The sequence below is a fragment of the Dendronephthya gigantea genome, unplaced genomic scaffold (genome assembly GCF_004324835.1).
Source record: "Dendronephthya gigantea isolate DGI-Jeju-01 unplaced genomic scaffold, DenGig_1.0 000003F, whole genome shotgun sequence".
Lineage (NCBI taxonomy): Eukaryota > Metazoa > Cnidaria > Anthozoa > Malacalcyonacea > Nephtheidae > Dendronephthya > Dendronephthya gigantea.
Genome location: NW_021163013.1, coordinates 3,915,757 through 3,936,245, shown reverse-complemented (window position 1 = coordinate 3,936,245; position 20,489 = coordinate 3,915,757). Strand labels below are relative to the sequence as shown.

At 38.1% G+C, this 20,489-nt stretch overlaps 1 protein-coding gene across 1 annotated transcript; it reads right to left on the bottom strand.

Annotated features, from left to right (window-relative positions):
- Positions 1-2,247: 2,247 nt before the first annotated feature.
- Positions 2,248-12,013, bottom strand: LOC114541234 (ABC transporter G family member 24-like). The gene is made up of 16 exons (XM_028561218.1): positions 11,885-12,013; positions 11,256-11,341; positions 10,394-10,633; positions 9,800-10,129; positions 8,122-8,259; positions 7,870-7,953; positions 7,625-7,735; positions 7,054-7,107; positions 6,453-6,550; positions 5,956-6,068; positions 5,542-5,802; positions 5,231-5,379; positions 4,797-4,909; positions 3,969-4,093; positions 3,213-3,356; positions 2,248-2,622 (listed from the first exon to the last, which is right to left on the bottom strand). The coding sequence occupies exons 3-16, from the start codon at positions 10,625-10,627 to the stop codon at positions 2,339-2,341; spliced, it is 2,238 nt and encodes a 745-aa protein (XP_028417019.1). The 5' UTR covers positions 10,628-10,633; positions 11,256-11,341; positions 11,885-12,013; the 3' UTR covers positions 2,248-2,338.
- Between the last annotated feature and the right edge of the window lie 8,476 nt (positions 12,014-20,489).

Sequence of the window (20,489 nt, the reverse complement as noted above, 5' to 3'; positions counted from 1 at the left end):
TCATATTAACTAATAGAACTCTATGATTTTGTAGTATGCCATCTGCAACAAGATAATGAACTCTGAACCCAATATCCCAAATAATGAAAACTATGTTCTATATAACCAGAGCAGACAACTTTTTGGAATGGTTTATTTCTTCAGAGGGGGGGTCGGGGGTTTGGGTGTAAATACTCTGGTATGAGTACAGCAATATGATTGTGTACTTTAATAGTGATAGTTTGACCAATTTGTGTATTTTATTCTGATCAACAACCTACCATACAAATGCACTCACTTGTAATAAGGGATTTCTTGTCCTTTAAGCACATCCATTGCTGCCTTTAAAATGTCCTCAGTTGTCTGGCATTCATTCAACTGTTCCATTATAGGTGTAATAATTGACAAACAGTAACTGTATATGTCCTTGTTATAAAACGTGTATTGTTGCATTGATTCCTCATTCATATCTACAGTACGATTCAGTTCCATGTCAACCTCTGCCAATGGCGGCAGCTGTTTGGAAATAATTTCCTGTAGCAACATACAAGCAGACTCATTTTGTTGTACATCTCTTTTCCACATCTGCAGCTTTGCATCGTGTTTCTTCCCCATCTCCTTCTGGAGATTGATCATTCTCTGAGGAGACATGCATATTCCCAGCTTATTGAGCAGGACTGCTCCATCAAATTACACACCACTGTGACACAGCACGGTTGAAACACGGTAGTGAAATGCAGACACTTCTTTATTTCGTTGACGTGCTACTGTTGCAGTGGTTAAAGCAATTGTATTCACGGGGTCCTGGTCACAAATGATCTTTTCTCCGCAGGCTCCACGAACGCATGCATTCCAAAATGGCAAGTATACTTGGACCTCTTTCGCGAGCAGCTTATTGGAAAATGCGATGAGTTGGTCGGGGTTCCGTCCCTTAAGCACTGTGTCTGACTTACAGAACGCTTTGAGCTCTCTATTAACAATCCAGTTTAAAGTCTCAAGTATCTCTTGCAGGGCAAGCTCGTGGGATAAGAACGCGTTTGTTGCTGCTTTCCACTTCTGTAGCGCAATATTCTTAATAATTCCGATTGTTATCTTGTCTTGTGGTGTTGTTACCTTAAAATCGCCATTTGGTGACAAAATCAGAACTTTTACCCTCGTCGTTTCGCTCTCAACGATGTCTTCAATGTTCAAATGAGAGAGTACACTGTCATCGCTTTCTTTATCGTCACAAGAAGATAAAATCAGTCTCTTTGAGACAGATGTCCGAAGCTTGTTCTGATGCGGCGTTTCAACACTTTCTGCCTCTGCAGAAATTCTCCTTGCTTTCCTTGACGGACTTTTTCCTGGAGTCAACGACACGAGACGTTTCGCGGTTGTTTCTTCCGTAGATACAGTTGTTTCTGGTCCAGGTTTATTAATTTCCGATACTAGGAAGATATACAAGTCCGTAAACGTTTTTATTTTTCTGCTACACGATGGACAAACTCTCGTCGACAAGGAGGGAATTTCCTTCAGCTCTATTCCGGACTGCTTGCAAATATTAGCGACAACAAGACCTCTGAATTCCGCTCTATTTGTTTGCTTAAACACGTTAACAAACGACCCCAGAGAACCGTATTTATTTTTAAGAGAGCACTTACATACTCTGCAATAGTCATCAACAGTTGCTTCTTTAGTTTTCCTGCCTTTTCGCGAATAAATTTTAGTCGGAGTTTTTGGAGCTATATCAGCCATTGCATTTGCAAACTTTGACATCTACACACGTGCGCTCGAAGTTTGTTTGTTTTTATTACATATTTGACCCCCACTTCACAGGGTCAAGCTTGCTGCTCGTGTCTGATTGGTCGATTGTTTATCCCGTGATATGTGGGCGGAGATGTTAGATAAGTGGGCGGAATTCATTTTTATTAAGGACGGTTGCAGGCGCTTTATTTTTCCTTCGCGCATTTTTTCCCCGCCCCTTTTTTCTTTTCCCCGCCCCTTTTTTCTCGCTTTTATTTTCGTCGAGGTTTTTCCGCATCGTCAAGACATCCAAAAAATAAAGCGACTGCTACGCAGGCTAAATATACTCGAACTATATGATATTAATAATTTGTATAATGGTGAATTATTAACTCTATGCTATTGATTATATTACATCTTTCTTTATGAAATTGAATGGTGGATCTCTTTTGAAATGAATAATAAACAAATACAAAGTTTAGTATAAAATGTGAACTAGCTTCATGAATATGAAAATATGAGGAAGCTCATATAATTTATGCGTGATTTTTGTTTTGTCGCGTAATATTTTAAACCATTCCAAAAATTTTTTGTTATGTGGTACAATTTATGATGCTTTTTGCGAAATTATTTTAATCTATTGCTGCTTTCCACGGTTAGTAAAAAGCAAGAAAAGCAACGCAATCACGCGGTACACTACAGCCATGAGAAGTATCATTCCTAAACAGAAAGCATAATTGTCATCCAAGGTATAATGGTCAGAGAACGCAATTGCATCTCGTACTGGTCGAACAACGTCTGGATATCGTAAAGCTTCTTTCTCGAACATGGCCTCAACAAACCATCGGATGTAAGATAGGTTATAACCAAGTGGTCCAAAGAATTTCAATTCATCAAGTTTACACAATGTTGGAGAGGAACCTATATTCCCATAAAGCGAGCGAAGAATTAAGGTCGTGTTAAGCCAGTTTTCCACTAAGTGAAATTTTTTGATGGAACGAAATTTTTCGCTCGACTTTCTTTTGAATTGTGACCGAATCCGCTACGGTCGAATTATCAAAATTAAAAATAATATCTATTAGATGAAAAATTTCGTTCCGTCGAAGAATTTTCAAATGAAGTGTGAATAGCAAGGTTTTGTAATTACCAAATTGAGACCTCTCAAAAGCAGAAATGCATGCATTGTAAGTTGCAAAAATTTCATTGCGTCCAGTTGACCTGAGATAATGCATGACGTCCTGAGGCGGCTCGACAAAGAGTTATCATACGCTTGAAATTATTTGTTCCCGTTTTTTAAACAAAAACATGACAGGCGAAAATTTTAAATTATAATTTACAGTTGGGTTAAAAATAATAGAAATACTTAAAATCTCCAAGCATTAAAGTCAGATCAGACGAAGGAAACAATAATTCAGTCGAGGATCTGCCTTTTGACTGGTCGACTTTTATAATCAGGTCATCTGGGTATTCATTTATTCGCCTCATTAACGCCGGATTGATATCTTACTCACCTGACACCATGGCCATGACCAAAACAACAACTACTGAGGCCATTTGAGAACTCTTGGGATTAAATATCGTTGAAATGGCATAACCAATACCAGAACAGCATAACTGAGCACAGAAAACTCCGGCATAATGGGCTGCGAAGTAGGCTAGGGGATAATTATAAAGAATGTTTGAGATTTTCTCGCAAATGAGTTACAGGAAAAATAGCACCGAGGAACTGAGACTTGTTTATCGCGTCCGGGTATGCATGCAAGTAGCGTATTGAAGAGGGAGTAATAAAACTTTGCGTATATATTTCAACTGTGAACTATCTAGCGTAATAACAAAAAAAATTAGTCAGCAATGAATAATCGAGTTTCCTTGTTTTAACTATGCATACATGTATTATGTGCGAATGCTTCGCGCAGCAGTAAAAAAATCCGAAAAAGGTCGGAAATGGACCCTTTTATTGGGGGGGAGTATATTCATATATTCCGGTTTGCATAATGTATGGACATAACTTTCTAAAGAAATCAGTCGGGCATAAGAAAAGTATTTGAATATGCACCTCCCTCCCGAATTAAGATACAGCCCTGGTCTCCTCGGGATGTTATTTTCCGATTGGAAAGCTATGTCAAGCTCTTCCCGGTGTATTCGATCAAAACTACATGCGTATTAAAACAGCCATGGATATGTTGACTACATAGTATACTAGTAATGTAGCATTAATTTCTCTAAAATACACTCTAGGTCTTGCCCATAAGCTATAGTATACCTACATCTGGGTGAAGTGAGAGTGTAAAGTAAACTGAGATACACCAGCGGCATCAATGCCAAGATTGGAAGTTGGGCAAAATTTACTGCTAAAAAATAACTAACGCGGTTAACTCCTGCGGCACTTTCCCTGAAAGATTGAAAACAAAGATGTTAGTCTTTTTCAACACTGAAATCTACTTAGACGAACTATTGTGCTGTGGTATTAATAAAACATTAAAAAAAATCAATGTTAAATAATGATATAGTGTGATATTTATTTCAAGTAAGGGGGACGGAAAAAAGTTGGCCAGAAAATTGCAACATTTGGAGTTCTTATAGTTGCTAAGGTGGTTCTAAATCTATAACGATAATGTTGGGACGTAATTTGTCGAAAGGGTCTATTAGCTGATACAGCGATTTGCAAGCCACCGTTATCCCTGAAGTTTTTTATCACGTTTGCTTCCGTTTCAAACGTTTGATTTAAGTTGAATGTTAAACTATGAACCAATCAGGCAATCACGTTATACTGTGATATTTGGACAGTGGGGCGGGACCTGCCAAAACCGTCGAAGCATCACAGTGTAACGTGATTGGTTTATAGTTTAACATTCAACGTTTCCGGTAAAACCCAAACATTTGAAACGTAAACAAACGTGGTATAAACTTCACGGTTAACGGTGCCTTGCAAATAGCTGTATGTATACGAAACAAAGAATAAAACATTGATTGGGGATCAAAATGATGTTGTTCATTCTTTCATCGGTGAAAACGAAAGTGTGAAATTTAATAAAAATTCCAGATAACAATTCTCTGAAGCCCAAAGCACATTAAAATATATTATATAAAATTACCTCCAAAACGTAGTTCTGTGATTTCCAAAACATCTTAACGATGATAACATGGATGTCAGACCTATGGCCATTCCACTCATACGGGTAAGGGCTGTAAATTTTCTCAACGACACCTGTCAGTCGAAAATAAATTAATATAAAATCGGAATTGCTCTAACTCTTGAATAATTCTACATCACAGGTAAAATGATATGTCCGCCGTTTGGATTTCCGAGGGTGCATATTCTACAGCCGGTTTTCCACTAGGCGGAATGTTTCGATTAAATGAAATTTTTGCTTTTTTTTTAATTGCATGTGAGAATTCGACTGTAGCGGATTCCTTTCACTGCTCACAATTGGAAACAAAATGGAGCGAAAAATTTCGTTCCATCGAAAAATTTCGCGGGAGTGGAAAACCGCCTTTAGATCGCGTAGAAACAACAGGCATAGCCTACCTCCAGGTACAATGCTCCAAGAACACCACCAGCGAAGAACACGAGGAAAACGTCAATGGATAATGTTTTTACCAACCGCAACTGGAGCAAAAACTCTCGTCGAGTAAACGTTAAGAATTGACAGAACGGGTTAGGCAACGCACGTGTCACTGGAAAACGATAATTATTTGAAATAATTTATGTTATTTATTACAATTTTCCGTATCTTTCTTTTGAAGAGAGCACAAAAAAAATGTTAAGCATAGACAACCTTTCAACGTTTGTGCAATCCATACATGATCTATGCTTTAGTAAAATTATTTCGCACATACCCTCGTCTCCACAACAGGACAATGTAGCCTTTCGGTCTGTAGAAGCAGTTCCTTCATCAAAATTTTTATTCCAGGCTTCAAATAGATCAATGTCCTTTTCATTTACCGAACCTCCGATTACATCCATGTAAAAGTCAGCGGGGTTGACATTCGCTGGAGTTTTAAAGCCGAGAGACGAGAAATAGTCAGCAGCACCAGGCACAGTTCCTTGATAGACCGTCTTACCTCCTTTACCGAGAAGCAAGATGTTGTGAAACATTTCTAGATGAATGAAATTTTGTTATAAATTTTAGACATCATTTAAAACATGTAGCATGTGCACACTTTTTCCAGACGCGACCTAAAACTACTGCACGAACAATCAAACACTTAAATCTAACAATCACGATACGAATATTGACGAATTACACCCACCGAATATTTCGAAACGAGGCTGATGAATCACGCACAAGACTGTTAATTTTCCATGCTCAGCAACAGCCCTCAAAGACTTCAACACAGATAAACTTGAAGTGCTATCCAGGCCACTGCACAAGGAAGTAATATTATATGTTATAATCAGTGGCGTTGCCAGCATCGATCAGTAGGGTGGACATATTAATATTCATGTTCAGAGACGGTGTAAAAACAACCAGTTTGAAAATAAATAATGTAAACACGAATACAGTACATGAATATGTCCACCCCACTTATCATGCTTGCTACACTACTGGATATAACAAATAATATTATAATAGCTCTTATTTCAAGACTTGTATCCATCCCACAATAACTCAATATTCGTGTGTTTGCCTTTTGCAATTCACGTATGACTGTCTGTTAATGTCAAGCTGACTGATAATACTGGCTTTTTAGCAACTACTATATAGCAACCTAACAGTCCATGACATGAATTATGTTTAATTCCGAACCTTGTAGGCTCATCAAGGAACAACAATGTTGGATCTGCAATCAACTCCATTCCAATGTTTACTCTTTTGCGTTGTCCACCAGAAATACCTCGCGCTTCCTACAAGTTTAAGTATAATCATATACGTGATGGATGTTTCATGCTGGCTTAGTTATGTGGATTAACAAGGCCGTTGTGTGATGGATGATTTATCCATCATGCACACAACGGCCTTGTTAATCCACATATTGATTTCATTTTCGATATAATTAAGTTAATCTTAATTCTGATATAATTAAGAAGAAGAAAATCCTCATATCCAAGCTACATACAGAGAGTATAAAAAGGTTTGGTCGACACTTTGGAAACGTCTTTTAGGCATACGCACATGCATGTATTGTTAAGAATTGAGTATTTGGGACACATCCGGTACAAAAGGTTTGTGGAACACTGATTTCTGGTGACATAAATCTTAGATTCCAGTAGTGACGAACTGGAGTACGTAAAAAAAGCAACAGTTCCTATTAGCCATTCACTTCAAATCATGCATGCATGTGCCTAGTTTCTGCAAAGAGGCTGAATATTTGCGTGAAAACCTTGATAACATGAATAATGTCACTTACCTCGTCGCCAATAAGGGAATCTGCGACATGCAAAATTTCTAAAATATGGAGTGTCTAAATAACATAACAAATTTACCATCTTGAGTAAGCTTATTCAGAGGTTTTCTGCGCTAGACGTATACGGCGAAGTCCCTGGAATTTTCAAATATTTTAATTTTTCGTTAACCAAGTACCCAGGGTACAAGTTTGATTTTATGTCTGTTTATATAATCGTGAATAAAATAGCGTCAAAAATTTTTTTGCGTGTCCTAGAGCTCAATCGCCCAAAGCCAAGGCAGTTCTAATTGGAAACTGCATGGGTATTTCTAAAACCTGAACTTCGCAAACGTTCTCGAGCGAAATGTTGGATTCGAAAACGTGACTTAATTATTTATTCAAAATGCTCAGCGAAAATGCAAATTTTTAGATGCATGAAACTGATGCGCCATTTTCGCGCATTCTCCAGCAGGGCCTGTTCCGGTTACCCTCGGCTTATAACGTATATTGAAGCTGCAAGAAATCGCCAGTTCTGATATTTTATCGGGATGCCCCAGGCATGTATATATCATCACCGTAAACACACCAACATTACCTGATGTATCTTGTTATCGATAGTTTTAGAATCGGTTCCTTCAGGTAAACGTAACTTAGCTTGATAAAACAAAACTTCACGGACTGTCAAATTCCTGTGCATCGTGTCCTCCTATAGAAGGTAAGAGAGTGAAAAACTAAGCTTGCTTGCTCGGAGAAACATCTGATCAGCCAGATGATGATGATGACGATGACGATGACGATGACGATGATGATGCAGATTATTAAAAGAAAAAGGGTTCACACCTGAGGAACGAATCCGGTGATTGTTCGGAGTTTCTTTACTCCTTTTACCAATTTGTTGTTAAACATTATTTGCCCTCTAGCATTCTAAAATAAAAAAGAAGTAACGTTTAGGTTTTGGTAAACTGGAGTTAGTTGCAGTGATGGAGGCCACGATTAACAGACAGAAAGCTCGGCCTATAACAATTACACGCGTGATGTCTTTTACAAATTGATGACCCAAGTTCGCTCTATAAGCTTTGTAGTACAAATTACCCCGTAGTATGCCTTGCCACTGAGCGTGTTGAGGAATGTTGTTTTTCCAGCCCCGGAAGGTCCCATGACAGCCGTTACTTCACCGGAATTTATATGACCTGTAACTCCACTTAACACAACTTTACCATTATCCTTTGCCTACAAAATATATTTCACTACATTAGAAATTAGCTACATCTTTTAAAAACAATCGAAATTCGTCACAAGGATTTTGGTTGGAGTAGTTCAAGTTTAAGCCGAAATTACAATGGCGCAGCCATGCAGTCTGACAATTTAGCCCTGCAATGCTAATAAAGTATCCTCTCGCTAACTCGAACTCCGAAGGGGAAAGAAAAATTGTTCGAGTTACCGGGGGTTCGAGTTAACCGCAGTTGGTGTCAGATTATACGTTTATTTTAAGTAATACAATAAGGTATAAAGTCCTATCGAATCAATCTTCAAGAGATATCATACCTACTAATATGAATGGTCACCGAGAGCGGACAAAGTTTTAAAATTAAAAAGATCGAAAGAATACAAAAACAAATAAAAAAACTAGATCAATAAAGACCGTGACACTTCAAAAAATCTTATGAAACTTAAAATCAGTTATACATTCATACACCGATTAACTTTTTTTTATTTCGATAGTTTCTAGTTGTCAAAATGCTATTTTCTCACATTTTAAAGTTTGCTGATCTATGATTCGAAATCAAAGTTTGAGTTAACCGGATACATTCAACCGGGGGAAAAAATTGTTCGAATTAACAAGGAGTTCGAGTTAAGTGGAGTAAATTACTATAAAAAACACTGTCAAATTCAAGGGGAATTGGATTAAGTTTGAGTTAGCGAGGAGTTCGAGTAAAGCGAGTTCGAGTTAGCGGGGGACTACTGTATTTTGTATGCTAATAATCACAGTCCGGCATTCACTGTGAAAAGAATGAATTTCTAAGGAAATGAATAAAGATATTAACCTAAAATTTGCATAGCGGGATAAAATCGTCAAGCTGTCTGCGCTACTGTAAAATGAAGTTTTTAAGCAAACAGCTCAAAAAGAGCGAGGAGCTAATTTAACCTTGAACTAATGGACTTAATAACCTTGAACATTGGACAAAAATATGCAAAACCGTATCGAACCAAAAGTGTATCGTGCCATTCTTTGCTGAAACGCCAGGTACATTTAACGAATGATTTTAAAACAACGGAATACGTTAATTTACATTCAGTTTACCATGACTGTAAAAAGTCTATAAATATTTGTTTTACACGCTCTTAGGCCTATTTCATGATTTTTGTATTGTTATACGTTCAAATGTGCGTCCAAAATCTTTTTTATTAATTTTAAAAGTAAATAATATAATTTATCACATTTCATGATGTTTTGAACGTAAAAAACCCAGTGGCGTAGCCAGCCCGACAATTTAGTCATGCTATGCTAATATTTTGGTGTTCATTGAGTGTGAAAACAATGAATTTCTAAAGAAATGAATAATGATGATAACATAAAATTTGCATAGCATGACTAAATCGTCAGGCTGGCTACGCCACTGAAAAAAACCCAGTGAAATATTTCATGCTTTATACTTAATTAAATGGAAATGGAAGTATTTTCTTCCTCTGAGTTATATCCTTCAAGTGCTATTAGAGTTCAGTGTGATACGTACGATACCCCTTTTCCGGAAAAGATTGAACAACTTACCGTTTTCAAAGTCAAACCGAGATTCTCAAAGCTGATGTCGATTGTATACGACTTTGGCTTAATATCCTCATCAGTATCATCCATGTCTCCAAGGTTTCCAAGTTTGATAGTACTATGAGCTATCCCTTCGTTGACATGAAAGCTTCTCGTTGAGGAGCGTTCCCTTCCTTTACGAGGGGCGAAGTATAATCCCCAGTAAAATTTGACCGTTTGCTTATTGCGATAAAGTAGAACGAGACAAATGAATATGATTAAGACGATGAGGTTCAGTAAAGGAGCAATGAAGTTGGCGATTGGAGCTGAACTTCCTCTATCGCAATCCGTAAGCCACTACAAAAACAGAATGAATATCAAGTTGAAAGTCAAAAAACCAAACAAAAGCTCATTCAAATTTTCATCGTATTATCGGTGAACATGAAGGGGAGCGATTAGGTCATAGGCACAGCAGGCGCAGAAATAAATAAATGTACGTTAACGTTATTTACAGGCTAGGTGGTCTGTGTAGGTCAATTACTGCTAGAAATTCCTACTTCACATTCAATCAGAGCTTACTGCTTGAAATAAACCTGAATCGTTCAAAATGGACATGCTTACCGGACATGGATCCGGTTGAACACTTCCTGGACGGCAATAGTGACCGGAGCTACACTCAATCTTAACATCAGTTGTTGGACAGTAATAGCCACCAGGACAAGGCTCAGGTTTTGATGTTCCACCACACGCGCAATTCTCATCCTTAATACCATTGCATTTTTTCACTCCTGTTATATTCATTATAAGAGGTGGGTCGTTCTTGCCACAGCAAACACCGAAACCCTTGCATTTCATTTTTTCCTGTCGATTTCAAAATAGGCAAAGTAAGCATAATGTGTAAGATAAACATTAATATTCAGATTAGCCAATGACGTAAGTCTCATCTGTAACACGTGTCACGGTCAGATGAACAATAGCAATAATACTTTTGTTCCACGTAGTTAGTTGTTATTCTATATTCAGGATTACACGAACACGTTAGTTCACCATTACACGAACACATTAGGTTTTGTTGAGAGTATTTTGATAAATATATATATTTTAATAACCCCCAGGCCACCCCACCGTGATTAGACGTTTACTACATGGTATATATGTTATTTACCGGCTGCAAGGTCCGGAAGAGGGAAAACCGGACTGAAACCATAAAAAGGTTCGAGGCCAAACCGTTTTTAAAGAGGGCGAAAAATTTTAGTAAAAGCAAAGTGAGTGAAAAGTTTAAATCAATTTTTAACTGAAAATTTGACCACACGCAGTCCTTCTTGTTTCTGAAATCATTGGAATATTTACGACTTAATTTATTAAATCACCAGTTTTTAGGAAAACCATGGAATTTTTTATTTGCATATCATGAATACATTATACATGTGGTGTCCCCACAAAGTGATCATTTAGGTAAGAATATTAAGAATGCAATACTTACGGTTTCATTACGCTTCTTTTTGGGGATGCAATAGGCGCCGGATGGACATGGAATAATGCACAGAAAATCATGAGGGCAAAAGAACCCTATAAAATTATTACAGACTTCAAAACTGATTTCTCGTTGTTTCAAAACAGCAAGGTCGAGTGGTTGAGAATATTACGAACTTTCTGAAAAATTTATCATATTTATCTGGGCATGCTAGGAATATTCTTCTTGACATTGTTTCGACATATGTTTCTAAAGTTGACAAACTTTAGTAAACTGCAAACAATGGACACTTTGGTAAACTGTAAGCAGCAAGGAGGAAAAAATCTAAAGTTGACAAACTTTAGTAAACTGCAAACAATGGACACTTTGGTAAACTGTAAGCAACAAGGAGGAAAAAATCGCAAGCGTTACTTCCGGTGAAATGAAACTTAGTTTAATATATTTGACTATATAATATATTTAATATATTATACTTTAATATGTTTGACACAATAAATCAACTAACTGCGCACTCATCGCATCTTCCAACATCGTTTTACGTTAAACAAAGTTAAATTATCATAAAAAAAAACTTCGTGCAAAAGCAATTCATAGCGTTTCCAGGCCATGTCTCCTGGATTGTCTATGGTAATACGTACCACGTGGACAGCGTTGGGGTTTCTTAGTTGTCGAATTCAGGAAGAATCCACCTGCGCATGCCTGAGTATTCCAGGAATGGACGCACGCAATCCTTGGGTCAAATGACAGGCCACCTAAAACCCCCCTGCTGGAGCTTGCAGAGGATGTAGGCGGTCCTCACAAGGGCGGATTGTCTTTATCGCCCGCAAACGGACAACAATCTGCAATAAATCGCTTTGGGCAGCATCCACCTGGAGGTGCTCTTGCCTCCTCTATGTAATAAAATTGTTAGCAACTTAATTGGAATACGATTACAGCAGATTTCCTCAGTAGTTAGTGAAATCACAAGATAAGAAGACTTTTGGTCCAGATTATTAGGCTATTGTTTCCCATATAAACCAATACTGAAACCCTTCATGCGTAGACCGCTCGCGAAATTTTAAGCGCCTTTAACGGGTTGGGAAGTTTAAATTGGCATGTAACCAAGATTTCATCCAATTAACATGTTTCTGTTCAACCGTTTTAAAGCCCGTTTACACTACACTCGGCACAGCTAGGCTAAAATTGGTACCCGTACCCAATTTTCTTAGAGTTCAGGCTACCAAAACAAAGGTCGAACACAACTGAAATGGGCACGGGTACCCATTTTAGCCGTGCTGCATGTGCCAATAAATTGAGTGTAGCGTAAACGGGGGTTTAGAAGCCAATGTTTAAACCCATGCAGTTCAGCCTCTATATTTGCCAAACTCCGTATTTCATTGTCTCTGAATCATCCTCGTGTTAAGGGGGCCAGTTGTTCAAAACTAGGTTATACCGCTAACCCTTGGCCTTATTGGCTAAATTTTATTCCAGTGTTTTAGTTTAGAGTTAAGCGCTTCTGAACCGCTGTTCGTTTTGAAACCTTTACAAAATATGGCTTTTATTGGTCCAGAAAATATTTATAGTAAAAGATATCTTTGTAAAGAAGCGATTTGAAAAATTAATGTCAAGATTTTATTTAACCAAGTGTTAAGCTAACCGCAGCTTTTGAACAACCGGCCCCTGGATGCACGGAATAGAATAATTAATTATTAACCAAGCCATCGAGTCAGAAGATTTCAGTTCTTCCGCATTATAACAATTAAGTGTATTTTAATAATTTCAATGGAAGTGTACAGGGAAAACAATACGATTAGTGCGCTTGATAATGGTTCTGACAAGTTTTCGGGTTTTTTCGTACTTCACTATTTTCTTTCTATATCAACTACGGACTTTCTGTTTACTAAATGGCAAAACAAAGGTCAAATAAAATTGACATAATGCCGAACATTATCAATAATTACCTCGCGTGCGTAGCGCAGCGAGGTCTTAATTTGCCCAGCGTTTATTTTTCTGTCGTGTCGAGAATTTTATTGGTTGAGGCCAGTTGAGGCCAAGATCCGGCGCCATATTTGAATGAATGCGAAATTAAGCGCCATATATAAAACTGAATGCGAAATTAAGCGCGTGATCGTGGCGTGATGGCCACGACGCATGATCTGCTCGCCGGCTCACCCTGCTGTTTTCAATCTCATTGCTTCTCTATTCCTGATCAATAGCGAGCAATTTCGACAAGCTCTTTGAGAAATATGGCTATCCTAGTATCCTTCGTTTGTTTTTCAACGACAATCCCTTGACTCGCCAGGGAGCTGTATGTAACACAGAAAGGCGAGGAGACGGTCAACGTGCTGTCGACAATTCCTTGACATGCCAGGAAGCTTTATGCAATGGAAGAGAAAGGCATGGAGATAGCCAACGTGCTATCGATAATCCCTTGACTCGCCAGGGAGCTGTATGTAATCGCAGAGAAAGGCGAGGAGACGGTCAACGTGCTGTCGACAATTCCTGATGGTTCAGCGTTTCGCTTTCAGCCAGCAAGGAGTCTCGCTGTCACGTTGATATGGGCATCCCCGTGTTTTGGGTATCCCCATGCTCAGATCCCTAGTGATATGCGCATCCCCGGTGGGCATGCTGAAACACTGAATGTCGATGACTATAATAGCCGACGCTCCTCATGAGTCATGCACGCGAGGTTAATGCCTAGCGGGCATCTTGTTTAATATATATGCACATGCCATCGCTGAAAGTGGTTTGAAATATATATAGTACCATAAAGTATAGTACCGCAAGTTCATCACTGTGATAACTTGCGCCGCATTCTACTATGAATGTATTATAATTTTTGTATAGTTCTTGTATGCCTAGTGCAAGGTCTGGTGACGTACTGCTATACATATCACTATATACGTACACTTTGTAATAAACATTTTTATATACATAAGAGAGTGTTCCATCTCAGTGTTATTTTCTTTATTCCTTGCTTGTGCTTCAGATAGATTTTTAGTCAAGATTTTTTCGAATTTGAAAGACTGTTTTCTCAAACACTCTGCATGCGCACATTTAATTTAGCATCGACGGGTGTTCAAAAAGCTAAATAGTAGAATTCACTGAATTCAGACACAGTACAATTTTAAAATTAGCTTGGAACCGGAACTGAACGATTATTATATGATTGTACACGAAAATCGTTAATGCGAAACACAATCTGAATCAAAATACAAAGAGATTTACTCTGAATCAAAATACAAAGAGATTTACTGGTTCGTAAAAATATCAAAAAGATCAAACCTTCATGTTAATACCGAATTCGCAAGGAATTGGTTTTGGGCCCACTGTGTTCAGAAAGGATATCGTATACGCGACGATAATTTTCGGTGGCCGCATTAAGGTCGACACAGACCGGACGCGAAGCGGCAATGCGAAGCGAATTTTCAGTTTTAAGAAGCATATAAATTAAATTCTGGGATCAAAATTTGGAATCTATGGACGCTATAGAGCAGTCAAAGTGTATTGTTATATAGGTGCTGTGTATTTTAAATGTGATTGGTTCATTCGTATAGTCACATGACTTTAAATAAATGCAATGTTTCCCGCCAGGGAAACAAGTGAAAAATTGTTGCCCGCATATTATCATAACAAAGTTTTTTGAAATGAAATTGTCGTGTAACAAATATGTCTTGTTCCTATATAACAAAACACTTAACGTTCGCTACACCTCGGGAAATAGTGAGTTTCGTTTTCCCTCGAGTCTCAATATTTTCCTCGACTCCGTCTCGGGAAACATTCAGACTCTTGGGAAATCAAAACTCACTATTTCCCTCGGGAGCATACAATAAGTGTAGCTATATTATTTTTATGTAATCTACAAGAAATTGTTGATAAGTTAAAATTTATTTGCTTTTGAAAAATATAAAACGTTGAAAATTCGCGCCGCGTTGCCAATTCGCGTTTAAGCAATTAACCTTTAAACTGCAACGGCGAACTAATGAAACATTTTAATCGCATCGCAGTCAGTTGACTTAATAATTGAAATAATATTTTTTGTACTAACACGCCGTTTAGTATGACAACTTGTTTTTATGAAGTTCGACTCTTTTTACTTTTTTCAACCCACCGTGGCATGCAGTTGCAAATTAGCCGACCGCAATATACAAATAAGCCAAGAATGCATGACTGTCTAGACTGCGTTTCAGCAATGGCGTTTATAAAGTTGACGTTTAAAGTGAAAGTATATTGTATCAATATAGATAGATACACTTATATTGAATAAATAAGAATAGTTATCCGCATTTAGGATATGTTTCAATTGACTTTATGTATATAGGGATAAAATTACGATTTGGTTTGAATCGCCAGCGCGTATTAAAGTTTCGAGTATAGTTACGACATACACCAGACGACCGCATTTGCCGTTCATACTTACTGTATATGCGGAATACATAGATATACCTAGATACGCTATAATTATACCCATCGTATATACTTTATTGCTATAAAGTGGGGCTTCAAAATGTTATAAAATAGAGATTTACAAGTATTTCATAACGAAATTGAAAGGAGCTGATGCGACTAGTGTTATATATAAAAAATATTGCGGGAGACCTCTATAATAACAGATACCTACTGCCGCACAACGATTCCTGTCTGCTCCATTGTATCGATAGGATGACAAACAGTGTAACAAAAGCGGATTTTCCTTTCATATTGTCGCTTCTTGTCTGCGTTGCTAGTATTTGCTGATGCAAGGAATCTTTCCTATAAGTAATGAATGACATGTGGACTTAGTCATGAATAGTTTGAATGTCAAAACAAATACGCTCATGATTGGTACAAGCTGGTCACCATTAAATCGAAAACTTCGGAATCCTGTCAAAAAATTCGTGCTGAACACAGCAAAGTTCCTTGGCATAATATCACATTTGTGAGACTAAAATTGTTGTATGTTGGTCGATTTCTATACCTGATTAACATTTTTTACCATAGCTTTTGTTATCACATCCATAATTAAATGGGTGTAGATAAAAGGCGGGCGCAGACTGGCGGAAGCGGACCGGCGGACGCGGACTGGCGGACTGAAAACGGTTATTATATATATATTTATTATTATTGTGTTGTTAATGATTGCATTATTACTTATTAATATTAATTATACTTTTTGCTAATTATTAAATCTACTATTTTCTAAATTTTCTACGTGCTCTGGTAACAGGCAAGCTCTAATTTCTTGTGGTATTGCACAAGAAAGGGTGCAAAATATGGTTGTCTTTTCTTTAAGTACCCACTGTTTACGTGCCACGGTAGTAAACATTCCCGGACCTTGGGATTTAATGATTATGCCTTATGCGAATAGACCCTAATATGATGGAACCTGAGAGTTAAATGAAACTCCCGGGAATGCTTAACGAAAAGACAACCATATTTTTCCCCCTCTCTTGTGCAAATACCATAAGGAATTAGAGCCTGTCACCAGAGCACATAGAATATATAGAAAATAGTGGATTTAATAATTAGCAAAAAGTATAATAATATTGTTAAGTGATAATGTAATCATTAATAACACAATAATTAATAAAATAACCGTTTTCGGTCCGCCAGTCCGCGTCCGCCAGTGAGCGTCCACCGTCCGGCAGTCCGCTTCCGCCAGTCAGCGCCCGCCTTTTATCTACACCACAATTAAATAGAGCCTTAATCAAACTTAAAGTCGACGGATCAATTTGTTCTATAGCGACGTCGCTTCTAAGTCAACAAAATCATTATGAATCAAATTCTTCCGTCTAGCTCTCATTCACCTCGCAGTTAACAGCGGATTTACACTAGGAAATTTCAAGTAAATGCTATAAAAAGTGAGATGAATTTCAGGAATTAAAAGCGATGCCTAAGTGAAACTGATCCCGCGTTTATATAGCTACCTGTTTCATATTACAATTTTTTACAATAACTATGCTGTCGATATGTGGGCGATGGAGAGACAAACATGACAGTGCATTAAATAGTTTTAATACTTCCTAAAATTTCAGGTTCGTACATGTCATGCGGTAAGTACATAAAAATACAATATTGCAAAGGACATACAAACAGATCAAGATAAATTGCGATATTTGAGAAAATTTGCGAGGAACAAACTGAGAAAAATATAGAAAGTCAATTTGCCTGTATATTAACTTTGAATTGTTTCTTTTGAGCGTCCTAGCTGTTATTTGCATGTTTTCTTTTCATAACAAGAAATTCAGGACATTAATTACCATAATGCCAAGATTTCGCAATCAAACTAAGATGGCTTCCTTGTAATAATAGAATTATATAAGGCACGAGACAAAATTTGAAATTGAAGCAATTTCTGTCTTACATATTGCAGTTCCGAGTTCGATTTAAGACGGGCAGAAACTCAGTTATTTTATGAAAATTTTTTCATATTTTTATCTTACCTTTAACAGGTTCCCCAGTAATGTTATTTCAGCAACTTGCTAACCATTATATTTCAAGGAGCTAAAGCGTTGCTGAGATGATATTACTGGGGAACCTGTTTAAGGTAAGATAAAAATATGAAAAAATTGTCATAAAAGTGCCGAGTTTCTGCTCGTCTTGAATCGAACTCGGCAACTGCAATATGTAAGACGGAAGTTGCTTTAATTTCAATAATTCTTATATAATTCAACTATAACAAGGCAGCCATCTTTGATTATGGTGATTATTATAATCAGGGCATTATGGTAATTAATATCCTGAATTTCTGGTTATGTTGACTGATCCATATATATCTAGATCATTTAGGGGCCCGTATGAGGTCTGATTTTTTGAACGTGACGCCCGGAACAAATTGCCTTCATTGCCATTATGCATGCCATGCTAATTAAGATTCTCTAAAATATAGTATAACGCTGGGGAGGGAGGTCGAAAGTCGAAAGTCGAAATGAATCAGAAAGGACTCGGGGCTTTTAAGAAAACTGCTTAATAATGTATGTGTGAAAACGACAGCTAATATATATAGTCGTGTAATAACATTAAAACTTCAATGGTGACCAAAAATATATATATACCACAGGTTAGGGTAAAACGCGGATACGGACGGACGGACGAATAACTTACTTTTCAACAACGGACGGACGGATGGACGGATGGACGGATGGACGGATGGACGGACGGACGGATAACTTACTTTTCAATAAAACAAATTTTAAACGTCATATCCGCGTTTTACCCAATCAGGTAAAACGCGAATATGACGTTTACAATTTGTTTAATTGTAAAGTAAGTTATCTGTCCATCCGTCCGTCCGTCCGTCCGTCCGCCCGTCGAAATCCGTCTGTCCGTCCGTATCCGGGTTAAAAAACTAAAATGTAATTTTATTTTGTGATTGCAGTCGATGGCTAAAATTCTTATACTTATGTAGTGTGTACAGTGATATTGTCATTTATTAACATTATTAATTTATATTATTATATGGCACGCGGTCTCGTGATTAAAATGGCGTGCGCTGATTGGTTCTTTGCCGGTCTGGAATCCCCTAGTATTAGACCGTTGCCGTAGTAACGGTCCAACACTCATATTTTTAAACAAAAACAAACTTGCACTTTCATGAAAAATATCGACGAAGAATCAGGGCCGTAGCTAGAAGCTTAATTGGGGGGGTGCATATTCATATATTCGTCATATGCCCGAATGATTTCTTTTGTATGCTATTGTTCCTATGGTATATAAACATGAATATATGAATATACACCCCCCAATTAAGCGGTCTAGCTACGGCCCTGCGAAGAATGGACGAAGAAGGGCATTATTTGGTATATGTGAATATTACATTTATTCATCTTTGATTTTTGTTTATATTACTGTATCATTCTTATTTAACGAGTAAAAAACAACGTTTTGGAAGCCGCTTCAGTGCTTGCCTGGCGACTGGCTGGCGAAAGAGCCGGCAAGAATGCTGCAGCCCATTGTATAAATAAATAAACTAAATACTGTATGCCATATAATAAATCCCTTATTAACCGAATACGTTCAGTCCGTACTGGAAAAATATCAGACCTCGGTCTTTATGTATGGACCTCGCTATCGCTCGGTCCGTACTGTCAAGACCTCGGTCTGATATTTTTCTAGTACGGACCTCAAATTCGGTTAATAAGTGGTATGTATAACATTTATAATACGGCCGCGCTGATTGGTCAAAAAGCGTGTTTCTATAACTGTATACAATGGGAAGACCAAAAATGTACGCATATGTGGAAGCACATGACTCAGACGACAATCTTGATGTGACCTTGACAAGAGTTGATATAAGTGAACTATTGTTCGTCAACAACTCTAGCTGTCGAACAGCTGTAACGATCGTCGGATCATCCGACTCGGATGGTTGGTATGAGACCAGCCTACCTTGAAAGGGGATTCATCCACCACGGCCCACCAATGTGAAAGGAAGTCTTCAGCGCCTGATAACCCTCCAAAGCCGCCTGACAAAAAAGGGATTTTCTGCTGAATACGATGCTGTCATTGTGGATCAAAAGGCCCAAGGGATAGTCGAAGAATCTCCGCTGGAACCGCAGGGTAAAGAGTTCTACATATCGCATAAGGACGTCGTGAGGGAAGCAGCAGCATCAATCAAGCTACGCGTGGTCTATGATGCTTCGGCCAGAGAGAAACCAAGCAGCCAATCGCTGAACGACTGCCTCTATTCAGGGTCGTATTTACAGAATCAACCCTGGGAAGTCCTTGTAAAACAGAAAATTTTCCCCGTGGCCTCAACTGAAGATATTAAGCAAGCTCTTCTACAAATTCGAATAAGATCTACCGAAAGAGATGCCCTTCGGTTTCATTGGAGACGAGGAAGTGAAGACATCCAAACTCTCCGCTTCACCAGGGCGCTCTTTGGGCCAACCTCGTACCCAGGGTAATTTCGCTGTGTTATAGGGGAGAGGTTGTCTTTGGGTTAGCATCGTCCACATTCCTTTTTGGGTAGTCCTGTCAGCCCATCATGACAAGTGGCAGGAGACATGACCTGATGATGTCATAGAGATCAATAAAACACTCGGTGCTCTGAGTTCAATGGAAACGATGGTTCTTATGGGAACAGTCTCTTCTTGCTGTGGTGACAATTTCGAGGCCAATGGCACCATACCGAGAACCAATTACAGACATCCACCTTTACGCCTTCGGAGTCGTGAGCAAGCAAGGGGTCTATGCACTGACCAAACAAGATTCCAAAACCATCCAGATGTTAGTGGCAGCGAATGCACGTCTAGCCAAAAGAGGTCTCACCATACCACGTTTGGA

Bases quoted from the DNA above. Each gene is read 5' to 3' on its own strand.
- LOC114541234 (XM_028561218.1), bottom strand. From the start codon at position 10,627: ATGAAATGCAAGGGTTTCGGTGTTTGCTGTGGCAAGAACGACCCACCT. The intron at 7,108-7,624 runs GTAATGTTGGTG...TATGTTATTTAG, and splicing joins TCGATAACAAGATACATCAG to ACACTCCATATTTTAGAAAT. The intron at 2,623-3,212 runs GTGAGTAAGATA...ATGGGAATATAG, and splicing joins GGTCATGGCCATGGTGTCAG to GTTCCTCTCCAACATTGTGT.